The following is a 25,998-nucleotide window of genomic DNA, read 5'->3' on the forward strand; positions in this document are numbered from 1 at the left end:
CCCAGGTGGTCGGTTATGAGGAACAAATCACAGAAACATTTATCTATACAGAACACCTCCATAATGGGCCGGGGGGGGGGCGCTCATCCAATCAGTTGAAGGCTTTAAGAACCAAGACTGAGGTTTCCCAAAGGAGAAGCAATTCCTCCGTAAGAGGCAACATAGAAACTGGGCCTGAGTTGCCAGCCTACAAATTTCGACCTCAAGGCTACAATATCAACACTAACCTGAATTTCCAGCCTGCCAGCTGACTCTACAGATTTTGGATTTGCCAGTCCCCACACTCCCAATTCTCAAAATCTCTCTCTCCATACATATCCTACTGGTTCTGTTTCTCTGGAGAACCCTGACTGGTAACACTCTTCACATACCTCATGCCCCACCACTTAAGCCTGTAAGAACTCCAAGCATTACACTCGTTTCTGTCTCCCCACTGTCCTCTCAATGGCCCACTCTGATTACTTCTCTTCCTTTCTCAAAGCTCTCTATGGCTCACAGAAACACTTAACTGTCTTCACTTCTATCTCTTTCCCCTTCCCTGAACCTTGGTCTCCTCACAAGAGTATAGAGCAGTGCACAGATAGATAGGACGATCAAGTGACCCAGTTTTCACGGGACTTTCTCAATTTTAGCACTGAAATCCCAGCCCCTGAGAAACCCTCATTCTTAGGAAAACTGGAATGGTTAACCCTAGTGGACAGGGAATCAGGCCAACCCATCGAATTGTCTCTTCTTAATATTACTTGAAATCCTCTCCACCTATTGCCTGTCCACTAGGCTTTTAATCTCTGAAGTCAATAATCTGGCAGATTTGGGTCACTGAGGACTCTCCCACCCAGTGGAGACTTCATGTCTCCCTTCTGCATCAAAATTTCCATACTTGTAATACTAATATTCTACAGCGAAGACATGTCTTAGAGTCTAGGAAACTCACTATTATCGTTATTGATTTGGTAAAAACAAAAAGTGTGAAAATTGTACCATCGGTCCGCAAAATTCCACAGTCAGATCCAGGACATATGAGCACACAGACCAAGCTTGCCAAGAGGAGAAGCATGAGACTTCACATAAACAGGGCCTTTCAGCTGCGACCTGAGTACTTAAGTTAGCACGGTCAGGGAACTGAGGTGAGAACAGCAGTAGCAGTCGGATCCTGCAGGTGTATGAAGCAACTCAGGGTCAGGTAATGTAAGAAGCTTGTCCACTTGATACTTATTGTATTATTATAGACCTCTGGGGCATCTTACAAAGCAAATACCCCAAAAGTCCCATTTTAACATCCTTTTATACTTCCATCCAGCCCAGAACATGTCTACCTTCTTGGTAGTCTAGTCAGGAGACCCTGTGGTGACTGCAGTGAAGCGTGGTTAGATTCTGCTTCATATTTTAACCATAGAACAAATACATTTTGATGACATACGGGATGTGAGTTAGGACAGAAAAATGAAAGACCTGAAAACTAGAAAATTTGAAATGTCATTTACTGAGATTGGGAAAGGTGAGGGAAAGCAACTTTGGGGGAGGAGACAGAAATCAGGACTTTTGATTTGGACATACTGGATTTTGTCCTGTTAGAACTCCAATCGGCGATGTCCCTTGGGCAGATGGATACGTGAGTCTGGAGCTCAGGGAAAGCAGTCTGGGATACGGATGTGAATTCGGATACAGAATGAGGTCACGAGGCCGTGAGTGTAAATAGAGGAACAGGGACCAGGCCCTGTCAGGTAATATGTAAGGGTCAGAGAGATGAGCAGGAACCAGCAAGAGACAGAGAAGGAGTGGACAGTGAGGCAGGAGCCAAACCAAGAGAGAGTGAAGTCCCAGAGCCAAGAAAATGTCTTAAGAATGTCTTTTTAGTTTACAGATGTAAAAACAAAACAAAATTTAAAAAAAGAAAAGGAGAATCTCTTTCAGGACTGGCTCTTGTCAAATGGTTCAAACACAGTTTCCTTTATAGGACCACAACTCCTTCCTGGGTGGGTGGAAATTTTGGAAAATTACTTTAAAAACAAGGCGGGGCAGGGGTGGGGGTGAGGAGTTGGAGGGCACTTGCTGCCCTCTGCTGGTCACCTTCATGCCTTACATGTTAAAGGAAGATGGCTCAGGAGCCTTTGTCTTTCAAAATATCTCAGATTTTTTTTTTCTTTTTTTTTTTTTTGAGAGAGAGAAAGAGAGAGAGAGCATGAGTGGCGAGGGAGGGGCAGAGAGAGGGACAGAGAATCTTAAGCAGGCTCTGCGGCTGAGCGGGGAGCCCAACCCAGGGCTTGATCTCACGACCCTGAGATCATGCCCTGAGCCGAAATCAAGAGTCGGGCGCTTAATTGACTGAGCCACCCAGGTGCCCCTAAAATATCTCAGAATATTAAAACTAGAAAGAACCTTACACCTCCTCTGTCCCAACATTTTCATTTTGCACTAGGGAGCAGGTGCTCAGCCAGGAAAGCTTTGTGTAAGGTCATTTACGAAGTTCATCAGACTTGAGGCTCTTCCCATTATTTCAAGTCTCCCCCCCCCCCCGCCAATTTGCAGCCAAGTACAGCCACAAGCTAATCTGCACATTATTCCAACTCTACTGTCTTGTACTCTGATGTTCTTTAATTACAAGCTTTATGACCCTGCCTCTCGCACTCACTGACCCCACCAGTGGCCGAATAAACAAAATGTGGCTCTTCCAGAATTCTGAGGACTCACCCTAAAGCTTTCTGAGGAAACATTTCCTCAGTTTTCTGTTTGATTTCTTTTAATCTTTCATAGAAATTTTGCATTCTTTCCCATGATTGGTCTATTTGTGTTTTACTGTAAAATATTTTCGTCACAAATTGTATACTTCTGGAAATCCCTATCACCCTTGTTTGAGAAACACAACCCAAGAAAGCAAGCAGAATCAACTTCTCTCAAGTACACTACAGCTACGAAATAAAACAGTCCCCATTGGTATTTCTTTATTCACAAGATAGAGCCAGTCTTTCCTTCCAATTCTGATATTTTTTCAAAATGCATTTTTTTGCATAAATTCTGATTTTTAAATATTGCATTAAAATATTATTTATCTGAATTACTGAAGGGTTTTTTTTTTTGTACCTCCTTAAATTTTGTGCCTGAAGCCAGTGCATCACCTGCCTCATTCTGGTCCTGACCCTGCATAAAGGGCTCCAAAGAGCCTGGATGACCTTTGAATACCTCAGACTTACACATCTTCACTGTGAAGACCAGATTAGCCCTGTGAATAATGTAATTGATATCTAAAGATGCACACGTTTCCAAGTACAACCAGTGACAGAAGATTCTAATTGTTAAACTTCCAGCCCTCCAAACTTCCAGATTCCCAATATGAAGGATGACGCCATGTTCTGACCAGGGGCCGGGGTCCTAATAGGTGGAATGTGGGGTTGGCATGGAAGGGTTGGTAGCATCTGGCTCAGTAGTGAGGAAGCACTAGGTCCTCCTGAGGGGAGAAAGAACTCAACACACAGATCAGAAAGGAGGCCTGGTGGTTGGAGCTGAAGGGAGAGAAGGAGTGGTGAGACATGCGGTTAGACAGTAGGGAAGGGTCAGGTCATATCGCACTGGAATCACCTGGAGCGTTCATGAAAGTCCCAATGCCCAGTCACCACCCAGACCAGTTTCATCACAATCTCTAAGGGTGAAAAACAGGCATCAGTAGTTTTTAAAGTTCCCTAGGAGATTCCAACCATGGTGGCCAAAAATTAGAACCACCTAGGAGAATATGATAAGGAGTTTCTAACTGCAATGCAAAATCCTTGAAGACTTTTAAACAGGGGAATAATTACATCTAGTTTCTTTAAAAAAAAAAAAAAGGATCACTCTGGTTTCAAAGGAGAATAATCCAAAAGACCTATTGCTCATCAACCACCTATCTGCAAATTTGCTGTTAAGTGAGGCTACCCAGTTAGAATGAATATGTACTAAGAACTTATGACATGCCCAGGCACTATGCTAAGTAATTCATATATACTATTTTATTTACTCCTCACAGCAACTTTTATAAGAGAGGTGTTATTATTACCGCATTTCAGAAATCTGAGGCTTAGGGAAAGTTAGGTAATTTACCCAGTGTCACACTCAGCTCATAAAACACAGAGTCGGTGTTCTAATCAAATCTCTGAGTTGATATTCCAGCAACTATTCACCATGCCTCCTCAAGCTGGGAACAAGTGTATTGGCCAGAGGATGCCACCATCCAGTTTGCTAGATGGTTAGGCTTTTGGTTGCAAATAAATAAATTGGCCTTTGGGTTGGCATTAGGATGAAGCCATCCAGCTCTGAAACAGCAGCAGGGGTTTATAAGCAAGCAAGGCTAAGAGGTGGCCCCTTGGCTCTGGTGCATTCACCAAGGAAAAATCCCTCTAAGGTCACTGGGTGGATAATCCACCAGATTCCCAGGTCACACACCAACCTTACCACCTGATGTCCTCTATCCACAGTCAACATTTGTATAGGAAATAGTCGTATGAATTCCACTTTTGTAATTTCTATGAAATTGTTATTTAGAATATTATCCCATGCACAACTCCTGTGCAATGTCACCAAGAGAGAAATTGTCAACTTTGATACTAGGAAAACATTTAGTCACACAGAGAACTGGAACTTTTTCTTGTAGATAGAAGTATGTAAGTTAGCACATTTACTTCTTTTTCATTGGCTTCCAAGAAGCTCAGCGTCAGCTTTTATGCGCAATCACAGCATTTTTTTAATGACGTTTACTGAGATATAGTTTACTACGGTAAAACTATATACCTTTTTTAGTGTATAGTTCTATGAATTTTGGCAAGTACATAGCTATGTAACCACAACCATGTTCAAGACAGAGAACAGATCCATCGCCCTTAAAAGTGCCTTTGAGTCCCTCTGCAGGCAACCTCCCCTCTCTCCAGCCCTGGTCAACCACTGATCTGTTTTCTGATCCTCCCGTTTACGTCTTCCAGAATGTCATATAAGCAGAACCATACTTGTGCACAGGCTTTCGAGTCTGGCTTCTTTCACTTAGTAGAAAGCATTGAGATTCCCCTAGCTTGTGTGTCATCAGTCGTCTATGCTTCTTACTCCTGAGTAAGATTCCACTATGGCTGTATTTTTGCTTGACGAGATAGATAGCCAGTAACGGACTATAGTCATGAGGTAGGTGTATACTTAACTTTATAGGAAACCGCCCAACAGTTTCCCAAAGTGTGTCCCCATCAGCAGTGTATGAGCATTCCAGTTGCTCAAGCCTGGTATTGTCACTTTACTGTCGATCTTCCTCGGTGAGGAATCTGTTCGAATTTTTGGCCAAGTTTTTATTGGCGTGTTTGTTTTCTTACTATTGACTGTGAGAGTTCTTTGTACGTTCTGCATTCAATTCTTCTCTCACATTCATGGTTTATGACTAGTTTCTCAGCGGGCAGCTTATCTTTTCATTTTTGTACCTGTGTCTTTAGAAGAGCAGAAGTGTACTTTTACTGAAGTCCGATCTTGTTTTTTTCTTTTCTTTTTGGATCATTAAACACCTGTTTTAATCTTTATGGTTAGCATTGTTGTTTTATCTCAGTGTGGTTTCTGCCTTTTTATTCTTATTTTTCTAATGTCATTAGAGATTTTTAACTAAACCCAAATACTGTGGGGGAAGGAGCAAAGTATAAATAGACTAACTTGTGCACAAATTCTAGAGTCATCTTGACCTGCTGAGAAAGGAAACTAGCTCTTTAACATTGACCATCTAATTTTAGATTTCGTTACTTCATAAAAATGCTCATATTACAGGCCTTTTTAAAATAACAAAATTGGAGCCCCCACAAAATTAAGTAATTTGTCCACAATCACACAAGAAAGGATTCTAACCCAAGTTGGCCCAGTGACAGGGTCTGTATTATTTCTATAGATCATATTCCACAGCCTCTCCCTAAAATGATTCTAGATAACCTAAGTCAATTTAAGTTAAAATACAATGGTATTGGTTGAAGAATGTTGCTTAATTGTTATAGACAAAAAAATCTCTTAATCTTTCTATAGATAGAACTACACCAACTATAATGATGGTCTTTATGATATAATTTCTTTAATCAATGTCCAAAAGGGGCATCTGGGTGGCACAGTTGATTAAGCATCTGACTCTTGGTTTTGACTCAGGTCATGATCTCAGGGTTGTGAGACTGAGCCCCACGTCGGGCTCCATGCTCAGCACAGAGTCTGCTTGAGATTCTCTCTCCCTCTCCCTCTGCCCCTCCTGCTTGTGCTCTGTCTCTCTCCCTCTCTCTCTAAAATAAATAAATAAGTCTTTAAAAAAATCGAAGTCCAAAATCATTGGTAAAAGTGCATATATAAAATGTTTATATATATAATACATGTATGCTAAGAAAAAATATGTATGTTAAAAATACAGGTAGGCAGATGAGATGGAGAAATAGAGGTGGAAGTAGAGAAAAGGAAAGAGAGAGAGAGACAAAGAGACCAAATGTTTATACAGGGGTAATAATTTTACAGGGGTTGATTTTACCATTCTACCTAAATTCTCTATAGGACTTATAAATCACTTATTTTAAAAATCATTTATGACTGCTCTATACCTGCTTTTTTTTGCTCTTCTAATATTACCATGGCTTTTGGTCTAAAAGCAATACAATCTCACCTGGCTTGTAATACTAGAAAAATGTGTTACCTAGAAACCTCAATGATCCCTGCAAGACCCATTAGATAGATGAATGTAGGCTTGTTGGCTTATACAACACTGCCATCTACTGGCAGAACTTCACCACTGCACCCTGACTTTACTGGGGTGAGTCAGACAGCAGTGACACTGTTCTTTTCTAATATTATTTTCATTTTTAATGTTTATAGAAATGGCCAACCGTATACAAAGATAGATAACCCCCTGCGCGCACACGCGCGCGCACACACACACACACACACACACACAGACACAGGAGTATTTTGAAGCCAATCCATCAAGAATTTTAGTACATTGCTAATTGATAAGGACTTTTAAAAATAACTATGATGCTATGGTACAGAATTAAAAGTAAGTCTCTAATATCATCTGATTCCCAGTTTTTATTCAAACTTCCTTGGTTGTCTCTAAACACTGTCATTACAGTAACTCTGCTTAAATCAAGGTCCACATAAATGTATGGTTAATTAAGTTTTATCAAAACCTCAAAAAAAAAAAATCTCTGTGTTTTAAAAAATTTATCCAGGAAATAGTAAAGGAGGGCAAACCACCATTATTTAGAAATATAAATCATGTCATGGGACTAGGATAATCCTGATACCAAAATCAAAGACTCAACATAAAGAAAGGTAGAGACCAAACTCACTTATAATCCTCAATGCAAGAAAAATATTAGAAAGTTGTATCAGTTATAATTTCATCTGACCACCCATGGTGGGAATCTAACCAGAGAAGCCCGATGACATGAAGGGAGTGTTTTTTTCCACACAGAACCTGAGGCAGGGGTTCAGGGATAGAACTGCTGCCCCAGGACTCAGGTTCCTCTCCATCCTGTTCCCCAACCCCCTCCAAATTCTTATGTTGAAAACCTAATGCCCAAGGTGACCCTATTTGGAGGTGAGGCCTTTGGGTGTGTTTAGGTCATAAGGGCAGAGCCCTCAAGAATGGTATTAGTGCCCTTATAAGAGAAGAATCAGAGAACTCCCATCCCTTTTCCACCACATGAGGACACAGCGAAACAACATCCATGGAAGTAGGACCTCATCAGACACTGAATCCGCCGGCACCTTGATCTTAGACTTCCAAGCCTCCAGAACTGTGAGAACTACATTTCTGTTGTTGATAAACTGCCCGCCCCCGGGACGCCTGGGTGGCCAGTCGGTGAAGCGTCTGCCTTCGGCTCAGGTCATGATCCCAGGGTCCTGGGATCGAGCCCCGCATCGGGCTCCCTGCTCAGAGGGAAGCCTGCTTCTCCCTCCGCCTGAAGCTCCCCCTGCTTGTGCTTTCTCTCTCTCTTTCTGACAAATAAATAAATAAAATCTTAAAAAATAAATAAATAAATAAACTGCCCGCCCCGTGTTGTGTGAGAGCAGCCCGAGGAAGAACGGACTAAGACAAAGGGGGAAGAGTGCCTTGTTGCTGTCCCAGGCTCCCTGTGTGCTCTCCACTAGCACTGGGGGATGGACATCCTTGTCACCTCACCACGCAGCAGGGATGAGAGTCCTGGCTCCCCACTAAGGCCTCTCAGACACCATCCCCACAGGCGGTCGGGCGCCTCCTTACAGCCTGGTGAGGGTAGCCAGCTGGGCTCCCCACTTGGCCTTCACTGGCATAGGCAAAGGTGGGATCACAATCCCTTCTGTGACATTTGGCTGTCTCTGCGGCCATTGTCTAAATGTTTTGTTCTTCTAGGCTGCCCCTCTCCTAGTCCTTCTGTCGAGAGAGCCAGCATCCATCTATGTCCGTTTGTGTTGCTGGGTTGCAAACTGGTCCAGCACCCGGTCTGTGATTTACAAGACAAAAGGAAAAGCCAGGCAGTTTCCTGTCATTCTTCAGGTCCCACAGTCCCTTCATGGTCTCTCCACCTGTATGAGTGTCCCAGGGCCGCCACAACAAGCATCACATACGGGTCACTGGAACAACAGAAATGTCTCCTCTCAGAGTTCTGGACTTACTCGTTTTGATGCGGCTGTAAATGAGACTGTTTTTTTAATTTCTCTTTCTGACAGATCATTACGAGTGTATAGCAACACAACTGATTTTTGTATATTGATTTTGTTTCCTGCAACTTTACCAAATTCGCTTATTAGTTCTAAGAGTTTTTTGGTGGAGTCTTTAGGGTTTTCTACGTCTAAGACCATGTCATCTGCAAATAGAGACAATTTTACTTTTTCTTTTCCAATTAGGAAATTGGAATAAATCCCATTTGACCATGGTGCATGATGATTTTAATGCATTGTGGAATTCAGTTTACTAATATGTTGTTGAGGATTTTTGTATCTGTGTTCATCAGGGATATTGGCCTGTAATTTTCTTTTCTTGCAACGTCCTTGTCTGGTTTTGGCATTAGGGTAATGCTGGCCTCATAAAATGAGTATGAAAATATTCCCTCCTATTTTTTGGAAGAGTTTAGAAAGACTGGGTATCAGTTCTTCTTTAATTATGTGGTGGAATTCACCAGTGAATCCATCTGATCCTGGACATTTCTTTGTCAGTTCCATATGGTTTCTGACTCAAGAGTATATGCACTTTTCTTCTTGGTCTATGCATCCAGTGCCTATTGCTATTTCCCTATAGATTATCCTTTGTGTTGATCTCCAGCACTTCCTTCCCTCTGCTTGAGCAGGGATAACCTAACTGGAGCGCATGGGCTCAGAGCACCACCTGCAAACCAGCTGGACAACCCCCTTTACTCCAACCATCTGTCCTGATGCCAACGCTATGAGAAGGAGTCAAGTCCAAGTCCCATGGGAAGACATAATAATCAGCAGTAATCTCTCAGGCTAGAACAGAAAAGACCTGTCTAGAAGGAAGGACTTTCTATATTTATCATCTTCTTTCTGTGTGATTATTCCATGTAAGTCTCAATGCTACAATTTGTCTCCCACCTTAGTCACTGTCCTACTGCTCTGGAGATATAAATAGGCTGTGGCACCTTGTGGAATGAAGCTCACATGACACTGAGCAGGAGAGACTCCAAACCCATCTAGAGAATATTTCATAAGATATCTAGTCCTCCACCTTCTTCAGGGATCGATACATATCATCATATCTTTTGTCATATCTCATGGGCTCACATTATGTTACTGCCATCTGTATAATACTGGACCGCTGCAATACCAGCCTGGAGTTTTTTTTTTTAAAAAAGAAAGGGGGAGGGAAGAAGGGAGGGAAGGAGCGAGGGAGGGAAAGAGGGAGGAAGGAAGGGGTGAAGGAAGGAAGGAAAAGACATTTGTTGATGAATCCATAAAAATTCTAATTTTTTTCCTAATTAAATTATATATCCAAGTAGCTTCAATGTGATATATTCTCAAGCACACATATTTATCAAATTCAATTCAAAAGAGCAATCATTGAATACTCACTATCAAGGCACAATGGAGAATACCGAACTACCTGGATGAGGTCACTTGCCTGAAGTTGTTCAGTCTCTAGCAGAAAGATTAGAATCTGATTACAAAATCCCATGAAACAAGGCAGGATGTGGGAAGTATGGTAAATCACATTACCAAAGTAATTGTGTGACCCACTTGGAGAGGTTGTGTTCACTCAATTTTCTCTCTCCTTAAATGGCCATGGACTCCTTGGCAGCAATGGAGAACTTTATTATGTATAAAGCTCCTCATCCCCAAAGCTTCCACATTAGTCTGGGTCCAGCCCAATTCAGTGGCAGTGATTCTGAGATTGATTTTTCTTTCATAATCAGTAGTCTTGCAATTCACAACGGAAGCCTTATGCTGAAGATGGTCTTTGTCAGCCTGTGTGTCTCAGGGACAGCATGAAAGAGAACCTACCCTCTGCTGTCAGAACTTTATACAAGTGAAAAATAAATTTCTAATACATTAAATTGTTCAAGCTTGGGAGCATATCCATTAGAGTAGCTATTATTGCTCTTAATTAATACACTCACCAGCCTAAAGATTATTCTTGCACCAACTGGAAGCATTCTGCAGATTGGCTGCATCAGCCCCATTTAGTGAAAATCACTGGACTGGTTCTTGGAAGGCAAAGGTTTAGACCCTGACTGTGTGCCTGCAACCTTAATATCATTAAAAGGGCACCTTGGTTTCCTCAGTTATAAAAGTCAAATAGTTAAGAGCTCTTTCCAGCTTTAAAAATGGTGTGTGGTATCCTGACTGAATCCTACAGCTGTTGTCATGCTGAAAAAAGAAACATATGTCCGTGTTGCAGTCTTTGACTGAATTTCAGAAAATGCATTAAAAAGTCCCCTCCGACTTGGACCAGATGGCAACTGTGCAAAGAATTTTCCTGGTCTGCAAGTATTTTGTCAAGCGCCTCAGGAAATGTAATGGAGGTGCTTTAATTGGGAGGCAAGACATCCGGTTCTTCGGCCGTCCCAGTCCTTCCCTACCTATGTAGCCTTGAGTGAATCATTTCCTGTCTAGAGACCCAGTTTTCTCCTGTTTGTTATGAATGGAGCTGGACACAGTTTGTCGCTTCCAGTTCCAACAGTCCATGACCTACAAAACCCCTCCAAGGAAGCACTGAGTCTATTTTCTATTCATTCTAAAAGGTTTTCAGGGTCAGCTGTCATGAAGACAATCCCAGTTTAAGGCACCACCGTCAGTTTCCAGGGTTTCAGAAACTACCAAAGACTAGAGGGCGTCAGAGCAAAGAGAAAACCAATTCCCCTGACTCCTGAAAATCCTTGTTCATTTCATCCATTTATTCAATAAATATGTAAACGTGTCTGGATGCCAGACATTTGTTAGTCACTGAAAGCACAATGGTGAGTAAGAACTCATCTATAGTCAAAATATCATAATTCACCAGCTTTGGGTTCAAAATACATCGAAGGAACAGAGAACAATGGATGTTCCCTTTCCTAACTGCATCCCTGCCTCTTCTAAGAGCACACTGACCTCACCTCTTGAGGAATTTCTCCTTTCTGATTGGATACAGTCAGGTGAGAATGTCTTGGGGCGCCCTCTGTCCTAGCCCAGGGGTGAGCACCTGACTCAAGCGAGGCTTAACAAGCTTCACTGCTCGCTGAATCTTGAAGAAATGGACACAGTAGACTGAAAGCATTTCATTCCATTTAATAACAGCAACCTGACCAGACTGTTCCTACTATACGAACATTTGTGAGTGTGAACATAAATTAGAGGCTTGGAGGCAATGCTCTTCCAGTGACATTCATGATGTCAGGTATGATGTGACCCTCCCCGCCTCTCGGACTACCACCACCACCAGAGCCTCTCTCTCAGCCCCTACTGATCCCTGAGTCCCAAGGGACAGGCCCCTCCTTGAGTCCCAAGACCCACCCATCTCCTGTGCTGAGGCAAACTGGCAGTCAGCATACCCACTGCCTTGATCCCATGGCTCCCAGAAGATATTCACAAAAACAAATGAATCTGATATGAATATATTTCCACAGTCTAGGATCTTCAGTCTTACAATTGGTTGTTGTTATGTGTCACTTATCATGTTGGATTTTGTCCCTGGAAGTGCTCTTTCCTCTAATTCAGTGTTTCTGATATTACACATCGTTCCTCCTCCTGTCAGCACTTGCCTGACATGTCTTCCTCCTTTGCATTTGTTCTTCCAATCATTTTATGTATTTGTTTGAGCTGCATCTCATGTAAGCAGCATATGGCTGGATGTGTGTGTTTTTATTCACTCTTCTTTGTCTTTCCATTGTGAAATTTTTCCATTTATATTTTTAAGGTGTAAGTTTTTAAAAAAATTAAGACAGTTATCATGCATATATATTATGAACACGTGTCAAAGATTTACTTATTAACGACAAAACCAGATGATAAAGCTGGTCCAAAGGAAGACAAATGTCTACATGTCTACACACACGCACACACACACACACACACCCCTTTCGATGCCAGAATAAGATCGCTAAATAAGATGTATAATTGGTTAATGTCTTACACAGCAATAAGACTATAAGCATTAGAGCTGTCTCCTCAGACAAAAATAATTTATCATTTTCATGACATCAGTTTTCTCTAGGTTAACATCCAACCTTTTGAAATCTAGTTTTTAATCAGTTGTAATTAGTCAGTTGTATTTAGAAAAGTAAAAAACTTTATTTCTCTAGGAAGTCAAATAACCGTAAAAGGATACGTAGTGTTAAAGAAATAATTACTCAAGACACTGGTTGAAGAAAAGTAAGGCAGACTTAGTTAGGACCATCAAGATAATGTGGAGGGACCCCTGCAATGAGGTTCTGCAGTGAAAGGGAGAGATTGGGCCCCACTCCAACACAAGGAGAAGTGGGACTTTATAGCCAGGTAGCAGGGTAGGGGTCAGTGGATGGAAAATGACTAAGAGAAAATACCCCGTTTAAGGGAGGATCTGGTTAAACTGACCTAACAGGATTCTTGCTGAAGGCAAGCCAGGGTAATCAGACATCACCTGGGGACAGTGAAGGCTGAGGAAGCCCATCAGATGTTGACTGTGATCAGCTATCAAGAAGAGGGATTCTGGTAAAACTGACTTAGCAGGATTCTTGCTAAAATTGGACAATGCAAAGATGAACACAAAATTCCGAGCCCACTTGAGAAGAGAGCTCAGAGGAGCCTGAGCAGAGTTTGGTCAAGGAGAGAATCTTTGTCAATAGTCATCTTTTTGCCTCATTTACGAATTCTGAGTAACTTAACAGCATTTATTATAGTTTGTGACTGTTCTATTTGGACTCAGTCTTTCCATCTTATTTTATATTTCTATTTATCTAATACTTTCTTTTTGATTTTTTTATTTCCTTTTCCTGAACTTTGATAGATTGGTTTAATTTTCTTTGTCCATTTTTCTTTTTCTAGTGGCCTGGAAGAATTTTTTATCCCATTGCTTTGGAATGCCTGTAACTTTATCCCTTTTTATTTCCATCACTATTCCCATGGCCTGAAGGGGGGTGCAAGCTCAGTGGAGGCCGCCCAGGGTGTTAGTCCCCCTTGGGCAGCGTACCCATCCCACCCCTAGACCCAGTCCCTGATAGCTCGGAAGTATGCGTTTTCCAGGGCTTTGTGAGGAAGACTAGTACTGGCTGTGTCAAGGACCCCTCCTATTTTTGCAATGGAATGGAATATTCTAGATTTTAGTGTCTCAAAATTTAAATCTTAAAAAAAAAAATTAAATCTTTGTGGTTTTCTGCAAATGTCTTTTTTTTCTAATAGGCCCCTTCATGATTCTCCAACCACAAAATTAATTTATTCTCATTTTTATATTTCTTCTGTCATTGCAAGGGGGATTTTGAGCAAGTGATGGACATATCCATTATATTTAACTTAAAAGTTCCATTATTCCTTATTTCAATAGGTTGGGTTTCCGTGTTGATATTTGTATGTGTTTGTTTTCCTATAGGCCTGACCTCTTCCCAATCCCCCTGTCTTGTTGAACTCTAGGTATCAGCCAGGATAATCAGGACACTGGGGGCAGGAGGGGGAGGGAGGATGATGGAGAAGGGAGTGATCTGTGCTTCCTCTTTCTTTTTTTTTTTTTAAGATTGTTTATTTGACAGAGAGAGAGTGAGCACCAGTAGGGGGAGCAGCAGACAGAGGGAGAAGCAGGCTGCTTGCTGAGCGGGGACCGTCCCCCCCACCCCGATGCGGGGCTCGATCCCAGGACCCTGGGATCATGACCTGAGCCGAAAGCAGACGCTTAACGACTGAGCCACCCAGGTGCCCCTGTGCTTCCTCTTTCACCAGCACCAGACTAATAAGCCTTAAATGTATATGCTGATTAGAATGGGAGGGAAAGCCAAGAGCCAGCCTAGTTTAATCCCATTTATTTTTTAATTTTTTATTTAATTTCAATTTAATTAACATATACTGTATTATTAGTTTCAGAGGCAGAATTGAGTGATTCATCAGTTGCATAGAACACCCAGTGCTCATTACTTCAAGTGCCCTCCTTAATGTCCATCACCCAGTTCTCCCATCCCCCGCCCCCCTCCCCTCCAGCAACCCTCAGTTGTTCCCTGTAGTTAAGAGTCTCTTATGGTTTGCCTCCCTCTCTGTTTTCATCTTGTTTTATTTTTCCTTCCCTTCCCCTATGTTCATCTGTTTTGTTTCTTAAACTCCACATATGAGTGAAATCATACGGTATTTGTCTTTCTCTGACTGACTTATTTCACTTAGCATAATACCCTCTAGTTCCATCCATGTCATTGCAAATGGCAAGATTTCATTCTTTTTGATGGCTCAGTAATATTCCTGTGTGTGCGCGTGTGTGTGCGTGTGTGTGTGTGTATCTCACATCTTTATCCATTCATCTATTGATGGACATCTGGACTCTTTCCATAGTTTGGCTATTGTAGACATTGCTGCTATAAACACTGGGGTGCCCCTTCGGATCACTATGTTTGTATCCTTTGGATAAATATGTAGTAGTGCAATTGCTGGGTCACAGGGTAGCTCTATTTTTAACCTTTTGCGGAAGCTCCATACTGTTTTCCAGAGTGGCTGCACCCGTTTGCATTCCCACCAACAGTGTAAGGGGGTTCTCCTTTCTCTGCATCATGGTTAACATCTTTTGTTTCCTGAGTTGTTAATTTTAGCCATTCTGACTGGTATGAGATGGTATCTCATTGTGGTTTTGATCTGTATTTCCCTGATGCCAAGTGATGTTGAGAATTTTTTCATGTGTCTGTTGGCCATTTGTATGTCTTCTTTGGAGAAATGTCTGTTCATGTCTTCTGCCCATTTCTTGACTGGATTTTTTGTTTTTTGGGTATTGAGTTTGATAAGTTCTTTATGGATCTCAAAGGAGCCAGTTAAAGGAGGATCCAAGTTAAGATGATGGATTAAACACATACATTCCATCACAATACCTGCTTGTTAAAAAAAAATCTAAAATACAAAAAAGATTTTTAAGAATATTTTAAAGAAAGCAACACACAAGGACAGGAAGAATAGGGCAGGAGGCAAGAGCAGCACAATATTAGGTCAAGGGGTAACCAAGTGACCTACAGAGCTGAACAGAAGAGCTAATGGGAACAGAAAGCAGAGATCAGAATCCTTCGGGATGGGATCAGGATTATACATGTTGAAGGCATGAGGCAGTGTTGGACAGTGGGCAGTAAAGATCTGAGCCCAGGTCCTTACCCAGGATGAACAAGACTGGGTGGGGGGTGGGGGATAGGGGTACTCAGGGCTAGGTCCTGAGCCAGGAAGGAGAAGAGTAGAGTGCCCATGAGGGACCTGAAGATTTGACAACAGAGAAGAAAAAAAAGTATGAAGCATCAAGCCTGAATTCGTCAATTTCATAACTGTATCCAGAGCTAGCCCATTCACAGTAGTTGTCCATGATGCATTTCTCGGTGGTAGGAGGGGAGAGGACACAAGGCTAGGGTTAGATGCCAAGGGGACAAACAAAGGGGGGCAGGGAACTCCAGAGCAGAATTCAAGGGACTCATCACTTGTGTATAACCAACCAGAAACCGTAACACTTGATATGTAAATCTGGGTGGCTAAGCCTCTCCAAGGGTAATAAACCCCAGCACTGTTACTGTTTTCTCTTTCACTCTAGGAAGTCAGAGAATACCTGCAGCCTGAATGTCTTCTTGGAAACATGATGAGCATCTACATTTTCCAGAGTTGGTCCAAAATCTTGTGTCATGTTTATGGCACAAACACGTGCATATGTTTGGGCAAAGGACTTTGCTTCTCTCAGCACCTCTTTCTTCGGAGATGAGTGGAAACAGACACAGCTCCAAAGCCGCAAGGAAGCAGCAATTTCTCAAGTGACCTCCTCTGTCTCCCTTCCTCTCAGCTATGGGGCCAGCTTTACCCCTTAGGAATTCAGGACAGATGTCAGTTTGTGGCACTCCAGCTGAAAGACTGGCAATTGATCAAGTTCTAGGCACCACTGAATGTGGACTCCAGAATTTTGTCTTCACCTTGTGGGATATCAGCTTAAATCAAGTACAAATGACAGCCATTACAATCCTATGGAGGAGTCAAGCCGAAGTAAAAAGAATCACTGACCTTGGACTCTACTGTGATTGATGAGCTAGAAAAAATATTGAACCACAGACTTCAAGATGGATTATCAGACACAAATATCCCAGAGCCAGGTAAGTTTCCTTCCTCCTGGGGCGCCTGGGTGGCTCAGTCGTTAAGCGTCTGCCTTCGGCTCAGGTCATGATCCCAGGGTCCTGGGATCAAGCGCCATATCAGGCTCCCTGCTCCGAGGGAGGACTGCTTCTCCCTCTCCCACTACCCCCTGCTTGTGTTCCCTCTCTCGCTGTGTCTCTCTCTGTCAAATAAATAAATAAAATCTTAAACCAAAAAAAAAAAAGTTTCCTTTCTCCTCTCTCTCTCTCTCTCTTCCACAGTTTAGAATTTATTCTAAGAATCTAACTTTGCTGCGGGCCAAATGGGAAACAGCTTCATTATGAGTTTGTTGGAATGCTCACACAAATTTTTATTTCCATCACTCTTATATACAAATCCAAGAACCTCTCAGACTAGTTTATTGGCACTTTGCCTTTCCTCAGTAAAATCAGTATTATCAAGGCCCATCATGGACATTTTGTAAATAGTACATCCTGACAGAACTTCACAGATGCTTCAAAGACAACCTTTGCCTTCGAATAATAAACCATACACATATTAAGGATCTCAGCCATTTCTCAGTGATCCATGTTATGTTACATCAACACAGCCATTCTTATTGATCACTACTGTATGTGATCAATAAAATAGTTTTTGCCACAATGGTTCTTTTTTTTTAAAGATTTTATTTATTTATTTGACAGAGAAAGAGACACAGCGAGAGAGGGAACACAAGCAGGGGGAGTGGGAGAGGGAGAAGCAGACTTCCCACTGAGCAGGGAGCCCGATGCTTGATCTCAGGACCCTGGGATCATGACCTGAGCCAAAAGCAGACACTTAAGGACTGAGCCACCCAGGCGCCCCATTGCCACAATGGTTCTTATAACACTTTTTATTAGTAGCAAATACTCTCTTAGTACAATCATTCAGTTGTACTCTTCATATTTGATCCCAATTTCACATTATTCAATGAGGAACATAATGCCATGTCATCTTTATCATTCCCATTTTCCAGCCCCTACATCACCTCTACATCTCCTATGATTGTAAGAGTATCTCTTACGCAGAACCAGGAAAACAACCTTTTTTGCATTCTCAATCTAAAGATTATAGAAAAATGTTTAATTGACAAAGAAAACTCACGCATGTGTGTATATCATTTAAAACTGTATTTATACATTGTACATAAATACTGAGAATTCTAGTAGGTAAAGCCAGAGTTTACTCTTTAACAAAATTGATACAGTCTTACTGATCTTGAAAACCACAAAATTAATGTATTCACCTATTTTTTTTAAAAATGAGATAATCTACAATATACAAAAGGGGAGAAAGTGTCACTGCTCTCCTCTTCCCAAACAACACACCTCTGTAAGCCCAGGAGATAACTAATAAGTACAGTTCATTGTATTTCCTTCAGGAATTACCCTGTATTTCTACCCATATATATCCATTACAATAGAATCAGAATATCATACAAAATATACCATTCCGTGGCCTATATTTTCATGATCACCTTCCATGTGACCATATAGAAACCTACTTCATCCTCTTATTTGTTGCTTAGTGTTCCATTGCAAAGCTCTAACATAATTAGTTTAACCAAATTCCCATTGATGAAGATTTCAGTTATTTTCCATTTCTTCAACTTTTAAACAACATTTCAATGAGCAGTCTTGTATACACATTTGAGCACACTCGTCTACTCATTTCCAAGCCTAGGACAGTCTACGGAGTTTCTTTTTCCTTCCCCCACCCCAGGGTTTTCTGCCATGCATGCTGCTTCCATTGGGTGACTCTACTCCCAGGGCCAACGAAGTGCATGAGCTCTGAGTTCCAATCCCAGCTCTGCCACTCACTGCTATGGTGAAGTTACTTAAGTCTCAGCACTCAACTTTCCTCATCTACAGAATAGGGAAAATATCAGTTTCTAGTTCCTAGATTTAGGGGGATAATTAAATGTGATGATTCATGTACAATGTCTGATACTTTGTAAGTGCTCAATTAATGTCAAGTACAATGACTGGTATTGCTTGTATCTCTGCAGAGACAATCACTCTATCCTCTTTAGGATCTATGTTGACTATGTCCTCAGTCAACTATTTTGCACACTAAATGTCCACTTGCCAGTTTCTCTCTTCTCTCTACCTCCAAGATTCCTCTCTTTCCTCATCATCTGGGGAGATCCACTGCTGATTTTGCTATTAAAGACAATAGCAAAGGAAACAAGGAAACCTACCTATGATTTCTCTTGTAAAACTTAGTATTGCAGTGGTCAGTATTAGTCCTTGATCTATTATAGCTTATTAGCTCTGGTCCATTTTTGATTTTCAACTATTCATTGTTAGGTGTTTTTTTATTTCTTCATTCTGTAAATGTTTGTTGAACATTTGCCAAGTAAAGATAAAGACTGATCCTTCCAAATACAAGACAATGAAACATCAACTTACAATCCAGTAGGGTAGAAAGAATCTGAGAGCCGGTAAGAACAATTAGGCGTTCTAGATCTGCCTCTGTGCTCTGTAAAGTGGAGTCACTTGCTAGGGGATAATCCAAGAGAAGGTCTCTGGAGTTGAGTTTTGAAAGAATTCATTGTTCACAAGCTAACACAGGTGAGCAAAGGTGTTTCCAAGCAGAGAGAGAGTTTTGTTGTTGTTGTTTTTTTAAGATTTTATTTATTTATTTGACAGAGAGAGAGAGAGTTAGTGAGAGCAGGAACACAAGCAGGGGGAGTAGAAGAGGGAGAAGCAGGCCCCCCGCAGAGCAGGGAGGCTGATGTGGGGCCATCCCAGTGCCCTGGGATCATGACCTGAGCCGAAGGCAGACGCTTAACGCCTGAGCCACCCAGGCGCCCCCAGAGAGAGAGTTTTATAAGAGCTGGAAGCCACAGAAGAGCTGTAAGGAATTGAGGGTGGTGAGAGGAACGTATGCTGAGGGGGGGATGGAAGGTTAAGAGGGAAACAAGACTGCAGTAAGTGGAGCTGCACTTAAAATGAGATCTTCAGTGTCCTTGATGGGGTTACTGTGAAAACACCATGGCATGCCATGATTCCCTGACAGCTCCAAAGACAGCATGCACTTGGTTCAGCTCATTGAACATGATGGACAACAGATGACCAACTAAGTAAAGTCTACTTTCTACTCTATTGATCTTTGTTTTAGGGGCACCTGGGTGGCTCAGTCAGTTGGGTCTCTGGCTCTTGATTTCAGCTCAGGTCATGGTCTCAGAGTCTTGAGGTCGTGGGATCAAGCCCCATGCCAGGCTCTGCACTCCTAGCTCAGCACAAAGTCCTCCATCTCCCTCCACTTCTGCCCCTCTCCCCAGCCCCAACCTGGCTCACGCTCTCGTTCTAAATAAATAAGTAAAATCTCTATTGATCCTTTAGTTTCATGTGTCATCTGTAGCTTCATGCCAAAATACCGTTCAAAGTAAAACATGGGCCTTGATCTGATATACATTTAGTCTACCTTTTTTGAAACAACATCATGGCAGAGGAGAGGTTCAAATAGGAAAATGTTCTTTAATTTTTCTTAACTGAGAGAAACTAGAATCCCATAATTACACTGAATGAGGTTTATCATCTGCAACAGCTCCCCCACCCCCAGGAGAAAGCATTAAAAAGTGCAATTTTTATTTTTATTTTTAATAATAAACCATACACATATTAAGGATCTCAACCATTTCTCAGTGATCTATGTTATGTTACATCAACACAGCCATTCTTATTGATCACTACTGTATGTGATCAATAAAATAGTTTTTGCCACAATGGTTCTTTTTTTTTAAAGATTTTATTTATTTATTTGACAGAGAAAGAGACACAGTGAGAGAGGGAACACAAGCAGGGGGAGTGGGAGAGGGAGAAGCAGACTTCCCGCTAAGCAGGGAGCCCCATGTGGGGCTCGATCCCAGGACCCTGGGACCATGACCTGGGCCAAAGGCAAACGCTTAAGTACTGAGCCACCCAGGCGCCCAAGAGCACAATTTTTAAAACTTGTTTGTTTTCTTTGTAATTTCCATTCAGCCCACTTTCCAATCAATCAATCAATCAATCAATCAATAAGAAACAGTCCAGATATGGTAGATTGCTGAAGAAAGGGACCATCAGGCCATAGACATAAATAAATATATCCTCTTCCAGGATTTTAGATCTCACCTAAGGAAACATTCTCTGTCAGGGAAGGCCTAGGCTTTGCATACCTGCTGGGAAAAGAGTGAAGCTTCAGCAGCCGACCCAGGGCTTGGTTCCCCTTCCGTGAGAAGGGTTTTTGTACAGTGACACAATGGAGAGCTGTCACTGTGGTAGACGTTCGGCGCAGGAACCAAGGTGGAAATCAAACGTGAGTAAAATCCAAACCTTCCTTCCTCAGTTGTCTGTGTCTTATGGTCCCCGTGCCTGTGACGGGATCTATAGAAGCAGATGTTTTGAAACCAGGCTCGGACATCCTCTGGGACAAAGATAAAATCTGTAAACAAACTGGAAAATTGGTTGCACGTTTTCCATGAAGAACAAAATTCAGTCAATGAGTGAGATAAACTCGTCTAAGTGATAGTTTCAGAAATGTACTGGCAAGCATAGAGGAGAGCCTTGCTCGACTGTCAGAAAAGGAAACTCAGTTTTTGTATAGGAGGGAAGTTAGGAGGAATTACTGTGTGTACACGTTCGGCCAGGGGACCAAGCTGGAGATAAAACGTAAGTATTTTTTTCAACCAATTCTTCACTGTTTCTAATTGGTTTGCTGCTTTTTTTCCCCCCGCCTTTTCATGTGTTCTAATTAGTTACATGTCAGGGATAAAACAAATTTCATTCCCAGATTAGGTACAGAGGAGGGAAAATTGTTCCACTGGAGGCTAGCTGAGGGCTAATTTTAAGATTTCCAAATCAAAATAGGGTAATGGGAGAGAGAGGCTTGCTACCTTTTCAGGGAGGGTTTTTGTAGAGATGGAGGTTAAGAGAAATCACTGTGGTTCACTTTCGGCCAAGGGACCACACTGGAGATCAAACGTAAGTACATTTTTGCTCAATTCTTTGTGAGGTTTTTGTCCTGTTATATCATTTGTTCAAGTTTGTGACATTTTGGTAAAATGAGCCGTTGCTGGTGACCCAAAAGTAAATAGCAGAAAACAGCCAACTTTACAGCTAAGCAAACAAATTGTTGAGTTTATGATGAGAATAGGCTTTGTGGGGGGGAATGGGAGACGAATAGCTGGATTTTTCTCTGAATTGGCGTTTCTTCTATGATTGGCGTCAGAAGAAGGTTTTTGTTAAGGGGTAAGTGTCAGAGCCCTCACTGTGGCTCACGTTCAGCCAGGGGACCAAGGTGGAGCTCAAACGTAAGTACACTTTTCTAGTCCTTTTTCTTGTCGAGTTGTGAAATTTGGGGCTTTTCATGTGTGGGATGTGAGTTGAGGTCAATTCCGAAGAGAATGGGATTCTTCCGAAAATCAGATGAGTAAGGTACTGAAAATCAGTTTGTCTCAAGGAAGAGCGAAGAGCTAGTTAGTTGACATGGCATCTAAATTGCCAGATTTTCTCTGTATCCGTCAATCTAATGAGCTTAGCAGCAAATAGAGGTTTTTGCTGAGGGGAAAGTAATTAAACTAATTAACAGTGGGCCACCTTTGGCCCAGGGACACGTCTGGAGATTAAACGTAAGTAATTTTTCTCTATTGCTTGTTGAAATGTGGTTCTAAATGCCAGTACTGACTTTTAGAGGCTTAAGGTTGAATTCTGTGCAGATGAGTACATGAGACTATTTCACATTTATCACCAATTTCCAAAGTTAAACTCAGCTGCAAAAATGGATTTGTAGACAAAAAGATTAATTTAATCTAAATTGCAAGATTCAAAAGGAAAAAATTAGTATAGTATGAAAAAGAAACTTTGGAGCTCAAGAGAAAAAGAAAACTAATTTTTATTGAGTTTTGCCAAATGTTATATTGATTTTTGCTCATTATGTATGATACAGAAATTTCTTAGTCTACTTTCTCTCCTCTGACAAATTATTTTATAAGATAACAATTTAAATCAATAGAATGCATGAAAAGTCAGTAAGGAGTTAGAAAAGTATACTTGTTTGCTGTGTAAAAGATACAGTTTAATTGAGAACCAGCAGCAATGTCATCTTTAGAGTCTAAAATGAGTGATAAACTGTCAATATTCAGAAATTCTACAGAGATTCTATATCTTGAGAGATATTGCCTTTTTAAAAATCCAGTTTCTACACTAGACTAACTGTGAAATGATTTCTTATCATATATGGTGAAAAGATGGTTGTCGCCAAAACCTCCATTTTTAAGAAATTCGTTTAAATGAAGCAAAATAAAATAACTGCATGTTTTAAATGCCCACGGACTTGTAGGAAAATACTAAATAGTTTAGTGAGTGTGTTCTTGTATTTCCCTGGTTATTACTCGGCCATTTTTTTATACCGCCAAAGAGGCCACGGCATGGCTTGCGTGGTCTGTAGGCCTCATGGCGGTCTTTCGTCATGACTGAATGACTTTCGTGACCTGGCCACAGAGTCCGTGTGGCAGTGCGCCTAACAGCTAGAGGCCACGGCCTGTTCCACTCTGCTGTGGCGGCTTTTCCAACACAGTGGTACAAGTCATGGCGCTAACAGAAAAGAACAGAAATGTGGCAGGCGCTGAGCTAATGTGGGAAAAACAGGGAGAAGTCTGATTTATCAGAGATTTCAGAACTAAAATTCACACTTATTAGTATATCCCCTTAATGAAAATTTTTTTATAAAAAACTTAAAGCTACTTTTTTTCAATGACATGAAACCATTTCAATCTCCTCCCATCAAATGTATTTAAATAACAAAAGCGCAATCTAAAAGAAAGAAATATATGTAACTCCTTCAGGGTAAAGTCCCAACCAGCGAAAATCTAATTTAAGGCCATCTGGCCACTCCGGTTTTGATCAATCAACTTTCTACTGAGTTCACATTAAACACCATTAGAGAAAAGATAAATTTGTGACATGTTTTTGATTTTCAAAAATGTAATGGCTTGGGGAGGATTATAGTTCAGCTGTACAAAATATCCCATCATAGACAAATGCCATTAATAAAAACTTAATAACAGCGTATTTTCCAATACCTTCCTTCTGTGATAGAAAATTTTTAATCTGGGTATTTTAATCCCCTACCTTCTAAAATAGTTTAGTAATTTTTTGTTGTTTACTTCAGCTGATTTCAAGAGTGATGCGTAAGAACGATTATTTTTGGTCTGCAACAATTAAAAAGGACTATTTTAGGGCTGTTTTAAAACTCTGAAAACTCTTTCAGAGCTATTTAAACTATGTAAGTGTTTTAAACTATTTTAAAACTATATTAGAGCCTTTTAAAAACTCTTTTACAAATTTTAAACTCCATTAAAAGCTAATAAAATGTCCTAGAAGAATTTCCATATCAAATGTACTAATTGTTTAATATTTTAATGCAGGATAGATATTTTAAAGGTGTCAAGGATTTACCCAGATAGGAGTATCTTTATAGAATATGTCCCTCCTTTTTTTCTAGAATTCTTATTATTTTGCTGCCAAAGCTATTTTATAAAATTCTCTGAAAAAAATTAGTAATGAAGGTTCCAAGAGAAAAAAAAAAAATCAAAACATAAGAAGTTCAGTATCTTATGTTGAACTGCTTGGTTAATGGAGGTTAACTTTATAAAAACCTGTTCACTTATCTGCAGTGTTCTTCCAGCAAAGGCTTCCTGATGTGTTACTGTAGCTCTTGCCCTCTGAGCAGAGGGCCTGAATGCCCACAGCGGGGATTTCCAGGAGGCCATCTGGCAGGTGCTCAGGGTCAGAACCGAAGCTAGCCAGTTCCTCGTAGGCAGGTGGCCAAAGTTACAGTTGGCCCTCCTGGTCTGGTCTGTTATCGCCCCACATGATGACAACCTTCAGCCCAGGGCTCTGTCTTCCTTCGAGGCCTTTGTGAGAGGTGGGAGAGTTGCCGGCCTGATCACAGAGGGTGACAGGGCCTAACCCCAACCCAGGCACAGACTCAGGGCTTGGAGCCACTCTACAGGGTGGGTCTGGCCCTAACACACTCAAAGAAAACCCAGGAAGGACGAGGCAGCCTGCTATCATTGCACACAGTTCTGGGAGAGGCATGGGGGAAATCATCTGTGTAAGGGGCGGGGGGCCAAGACCTGGTCTCGCTTCTCAACTCTAAGGGGCTCAGATGAAATGGCCTTTGTGTCTTTGCCTGAACCACTCATGTTTACTGCAGGAGGCAGTAAAGTGAGGTCAGAAAAGCAAAAAGTCCTTAAAATGGCTGCAAAGATTCAAATGAAACACTTTAAAACTTTCTTAAGAGGTAAGAGCTAGAGAAAAACTCAAGATGGTAGACATGATATTTCTCCCTCATTGCTACACAGGATAAGCTGCTCTGTCTGTCCCTCCGGGCTCTGGGACTGCCCACAAACAATATACCTAAGTGGAGAACTTCCCTGTTACTTAGAGACCATTCTCTGTGCTTCCTTCATCAGGGAATGATGCCGAGCCATCCGTCTTTTTGTTCCCACCGTCTCCGGACCAGTTAAACACGGGCAGCGCCTCTGTCGTGTGCATGCTGAATAGCTTCTATCCCAAAGACGCCCGAGTCCAGTGGAAAGTGGATGGGGCTATCCGAAACACAGGCATCCAGCAAAGTGTCACAGAACAGAACAGCAAGGACAGCACCTACAGCCTCAGCAGCACCCTGACGATGTCCAGTACAGAGTACCAAAGTCATGAGAACTACTCCTGCGAGGTCACTCACAAGAGCCTGTCCTCCGCCCTTGTCAGGAGCTTCCAAAGAAGCGAGTGTCTGACAGTGGCCTAGCAGGCCCCCCACCTGCCCCTCAGTCCCAGGCTCCCTGCCTCCCTCCGTCAGGCCTCTGGCCGTTTCCCCATCAGAGACCCACCCCTGTTGCAGGCCCTTCTCCCCACCTTACTGCCTCCCCTTCTTTGGCTTTAATCATGCTAATATTTGGGGGAAAATGAATAAATAAAGTGACTCTTTGCACCTGTGATTTCCCTCTTCTTCCTGATTTAATGGTTGTTATACATTGTTTTTCTCCAATTACCCAGCTTATCTTCTAAGGAACTAAATATTGAGTTGCTATGAAATACACCATCATTTATAAAAATCCTCATCCCCCATTCTACCCTACCCTACAGTCCTCTCTCTACAAGACACTCCTCTGTGAAAGCCATAAACCACCTGTCTTCATATCCCACTCCCCTGGCCTATGGCATAAAAGCCCTGCTTCCTCATTTTACCCTCCTCCATAGGCCCTCTGCGGCCTTTTAA

General features: G+C 41.7%; 1 protein-coding gene across 4 annotated transcripts in view; it reads left to right on the plus strand.

Annotated features, from left to right (window-relative positions):
• LOC118535277 (immunoglobulin kappa light chain-like) overlaps nucleotides 1-25,717 on the plus strand; it is a 65,886-nt gene extending 40,169 nt beyond the window's left edge. For 2 of the 4 annotated variants that reach the window (XM_078056321.1, XM_078056319.1), the window contains exons 3-4: nucleotides 21,352-21,386; nucleotides 25,193-25,717. In XM_078056321.1, the coding sequence (XP_077912447.1) occupies nucleotides 21,352-21,386; nucleotides 25,193-25,527 (370 nt within the window). In that variant the 3' untranslated portion in view covers nucleotides 25,528-25,717. Of the gene's footprint in view, nucleotides 1-21,348; nucleotides 21,387-25,192 lie in introns of all 4 variants that reach the window. The other 2 variants (XM_078056320.1, XM_036091611.2) reach the window with 1 other exon arrangement.
• Nucleotides 25,718-25,998: the final 281 nt, after the last annotated feature.

The sequence above is a fragment of the Halichoerus grypus genome, chromosome 10 (genome assembly GCF_964656455.1).
Source record: "Halichoerus grypus chromosome 10, mHalGry1.hap1.1, whole genome shotgun sequence".
NCBI lineage: Eukaryota > Metazoa > Chordata > Mammalia > Carnivora > Phocidae > Halichoerus > Halichoerus grypus.